This window comes from Rattus rattus, chromosome 5 (genome assembly GCF_011064425.1).
Source record: "Rattus rattus isolate New Zealand chromosome 5, Rrattus_CSIRO_v1, whole genome shotgun sequence".
In the NCBI taxonomy this organism is placed as follows: domain Eukaryota; kingdom Metazoa; phylum Chordata; class Mammalia; order Rodentia; family Muridae; genus Rattus; species Rattus rattus.
This window is the reverse complement of record NC_046158.1, coordinates 64,382,267-64,386,492: the sequence shown is the minus strand read 5'-3', so window position 1 is coordinate 64,386,492 and position 4,226 is coordinate 64,382,267. Positions and strand designations below refer to the sequence as shown.

Genomic DNA, 4,226 nt, shown 5'->3' with positions numbered 1-4,226 from the left:
AAGTGGCATGAATGTTTCACTGTCTGAGGGAGTTTGTTGGTCTCCCAGGAACTGAAAATGCACATAGTAACCCAGGAGCCATGAATTCTAACATGAAAAACCTATGATGGGTGAGTGTCTAGGCAGCTGTGCCAGTAAAACTTCATGATTCCCCATTGTTACCCATCTATTGCACTGTGGGGATAAACATACATGAGACAAATCTAATGTAATTGAAAGTATCTCTTTATATAATTTGTTAGTTTTGAAAGGAAAGTATTATATATATATATATATGAATATTAAAATACAAAATTTATGTGTATTTATGTTTTAAATACCCAAGCAATAAAGATATTATACTTTAAAAAATTATGAAGCATTTAAGACAGAATGATTAAGAGCAATGTTGCATAAATTTAAAGAAAATAATGTTAGGTAGCAAATAGTGCTAAAATGCCTTGTTTTTTTTCTTTCCCAATTGAAAGTCTGTTCAGTTGGTTATAATAGTGTTTTATACCTTCTGCAGGATGCTTCACCAAACATGTGGAGCATCTCCTACTTCTGGAGTGCAACAATGTGTTTGTTAAATGTGGTGCATCTTCTTTCTGGTGAGTATGAATTATCAACATGAAAAATATAGTATATAACATCACACAGTTAAGAAAGAAAACAGATATAGCATGTGAATGATCTGAGATAGACAATATCAAACTTCTAATGTTTGTTCTTTTGGGGCTGATAAATGATTTAAATGCATTTGGGAAGAGGAACAACTTTCCTTACAGGGATTGTTTTTAATAAACTTAGCAAATTAATTGCAAACTCGGGCACTGATGTATCAATTTAGGTGTGACAAGGGAGAATAGGTATCCCCACTGGAAGGAAGTATTCTTTATAAATGGTACTGAGTGTTTAGAAAACAAGTCAGGTTCTAATAAAATATGATATAATCCCCTTACTTTTATGTATTCAAAACAATAATAGTTCAGTCAGGAAAATACAACTTTAGCAAAACTGAAAAGGTAAACTGCTAACATGTTTATATTTTTCTCAGAAGCATAAATTTATGGATTCTAACTCATTAATTTGGATTGAAAATCTGAAATCATGAATTTAAGTATATTGATCTTAAAGTTTTGTTTTTTGGTTATTCATATATTTTCCTTATGATATAATTTAAATGATAAAATAATAAATGTGGTAAGCATCTGGAACATTTAATTCTTAACATTTTTATCTGTAATTACGAAAGAATATAATGAAAGAATATTGCTTTGATTATAATGAAAACATATTTTGCTATGTTGGCAGTAAGGGAAACATTATTGGTAAAAATAACAGCATTCCTCGAAGTATTTTTCCTGTATTAAAACTCTCCTGGTAGAGGAGAAAACAGACAGCAACTGTGTCTTCCATGTTACAAGTATTATCTTTGATAAACAGTAGCTGATTTGATTGGAAAAATTTATGCCTGAATATCAGTTATAAGACTCCCAATCAAAATTATGGAAAAAATTTTACACAATATATGTAACTATATGTGTTTATCCTGGTAAAAGTTGCTCAATTTTTATGGGGATAATTTAGATACAAGGAAAAGTAATAAAGAGTGAAAAGCCAAATGCCTTTTTTTGGATTCAATATTATCTATTTTAATCCAATCTATGAGTTAGCAATATCTTATGATCTGGATTTTGAATTTTATGTTTTCACATTCTCAGAGGATCTTTCCACTTGATTTATATGAAGCAGCCAATTCTAATGTAAAGTTGTACCATCATTTTAATTTGAAATCACACATCAGATGACAGAATAAGTCAGAGCTTTCTCTGTTCCTATAATACAATGATACTCAACTTAGAGAGCAGAAAAAATACAAACACATGCATAGGAGCTCTAGAGATGCTCAATGTACTATCTAGTAGGCTTTATCTACCAGGCTGGCAATGGCCTATATAGACCAGAACAGAGTGGCAGTGAACACAGCTGAGCAATCTTTTGGGTCTTAGGCCATAGCTCCCATACGATAAATGATTAACTTAAATATTTCAATGGAATTACAGCAGGTATTTATACTTTTTATTCTCTAACATCCCCATTTTACCCCACCCTTTAAAATAATTGTCATGAATATTGTGATTTATGAATTTTAGACATTAATAAAAACATGAAGATGAGATTTTTGTTTATTGACTTTTAATTGTTTATTAAACTAGATACTGAGGTTATAATCAGATATTTATTACTATACAAGTAAAAGAAAAAATCCTGTAAAAGTATAACTGTCTGAATGTTTTATGCATTTAACGATTACATACAGAAAAGTAAAGGGAAACTCCTATCTTGACACTGGCAGAGGAATTAAAACCTTAAGTCCTGTTTACCTCAACCTCCATACAAGTTTGAAATTCAAGATGTAATTAAAAAATATTAATAATAAAGCCTTTAAGACATCAAAGGTATTTTTGAAATTCAAAGACAGTTGGGAGCTAAATTAAACAAATTGTGAGGCTATGGCAACAGATGGAGCCCCGGAGGTTGGAGAAGTGGCCTCATAAAGGAGCAGCAAGATCGAATACATGTTGATTACCCTTCTCCTATGGCAAGTGAATAAAGATACAGTTTTATGGATTTCATCAATACAATTAGGAAATATATCTAACATGGTCAACTTGTTTGGAAGACTTTATATATAAAACTTTCAGGTTTTATTCATGCTTCTCGTTACAGATTCAGCATACAGAATAAAAAAAAACTTCAAGATTCACAAAAAACAAACAACAATGGCATAAACAACAAGAACAACAACAAAACAATAACAACAACCTTTGGACTAAAACAAAATCCCAATGTGGTTTGATAAGAGGAAAATGCATTCCAAATACATGAACCTACAAAGATCAAACAAATTTAAAATCACAGAGACAAATATTACTACACCTATAGAATTTGTTCTCTTGGGATTTTCTGATATTCCCAAATTGCACTGGCTTCTCTTTGGAATCTTCCTATTCATCTACATGATTATCCTGCTGGGGAATGGCATCATCATTCTAATCACAAGGGTTGATCCTAGTCTGCAAACCCTCATGTATTTTTACATCAGCAATTTTTCTTTCCTAGAAATTTGTTATGTTTCTGTCACTCTTCCTAGAATGCTTATGGATCTCTTCACACTGAAAGGAAATATTTCTTTTCTGGACTGTGCTACACAAATGTGCCTATTCCTTATCCTGGGGGCCACTGAATGCTTCCTGCTGGCTGTGATGGCTTATGATCGCTATGTGGCCATCTGTAACCCTCTGCACTATCCTGTAGTCATGAGTACCAAGGTATGTACCCAGCTAGTGATTGCTTCCTGGGTCATTGGTATTCCCATCCAAGTGGGTCAAACTTATCAGATTTTGTCTCTGCCCTTCTGTGATTCTAACCAAATTAATCATTTCTTCTGTGACATACCTCCACTACTCAAATTGGCATGTGGGAACATCTTTGTGAATGAGATTGTGGTCTTTATTTTTGCAATACTGATTGTCACTGTCCCATTCATGTTGATCCTTGCATCTTACAGCAGGATCATCTCAACCATCCTGAAGTTGCCATCAAACATAGGAAGGACAAAAGCCTTTTCTACCTGTTCTTCCCACCTTATAGTTGTAATTTTATTCTTTGGATCAGGTAGTGTCACCTATTTAAAACCTAAGTCCAGTAAGTATGAGGGAACAGACAAACTACTCTCTCTGTTTTATACCGTTTTGACTCCAATGTTCAATCCCTTGATATATAGCTTCAGGAACAAAGATGTCACGGGGGCATTGAGAAAATTATTTACCAGATTTTTAGCATTGTGAGACAATTAAAGTCAGATAAATTATATGTTTTGTACATTTAATTTGAACATAATTACATCTTGTTATTGAGTAAATGAATTGATATGTTTTACTCTTAATGAACTCTTTGCTTCAAGCATATCTGCAAACCCATTAACAACGTTTTGCTTTTGAACAAACATTGTTTAAGCATCAGTGTTTCTCCTTGCATTATACTGGTGAAAAAATGTTTATAAGTAAATACAAATGATTATATTTTGCCTCTGCCAAAGTGTTCTTATAAAACATTTGTCCCTACGTTCTTAAAATTATATATTTTTTTCTGATTCTTTTGCCAGGTTTTGGGATACTTGTTGTACAATTACTGTGTTACTTCCTCCAGCCTTGATATGTCCTAGTATTATTGTAACTTGT

At 32.5% G+C, this 4,226-nt stretch overlaps 1 protein-coding gene across 1 annotated transcript; it reads left to right on the top strand.

Moving 5' to 3' along the window:
- Positions 1–2,852: 2,852 nt before the first annotated feature.
- LOC116900322 (olfactory receptor 10AG1-like) lies at positions 2,853–3,833 on the top strand. Its single transcript, XM_032902078.1, has one exon. It carries the CDS (start codon positions 2,853–2,855, stop codon positions 3,831–3,833), a length of 981 nt encoding a protein of 326 aa, XP_032757969.1.
- The last annotated feature ends 393 nt before the right edge of the window (positions 3,834–4,226 follow it).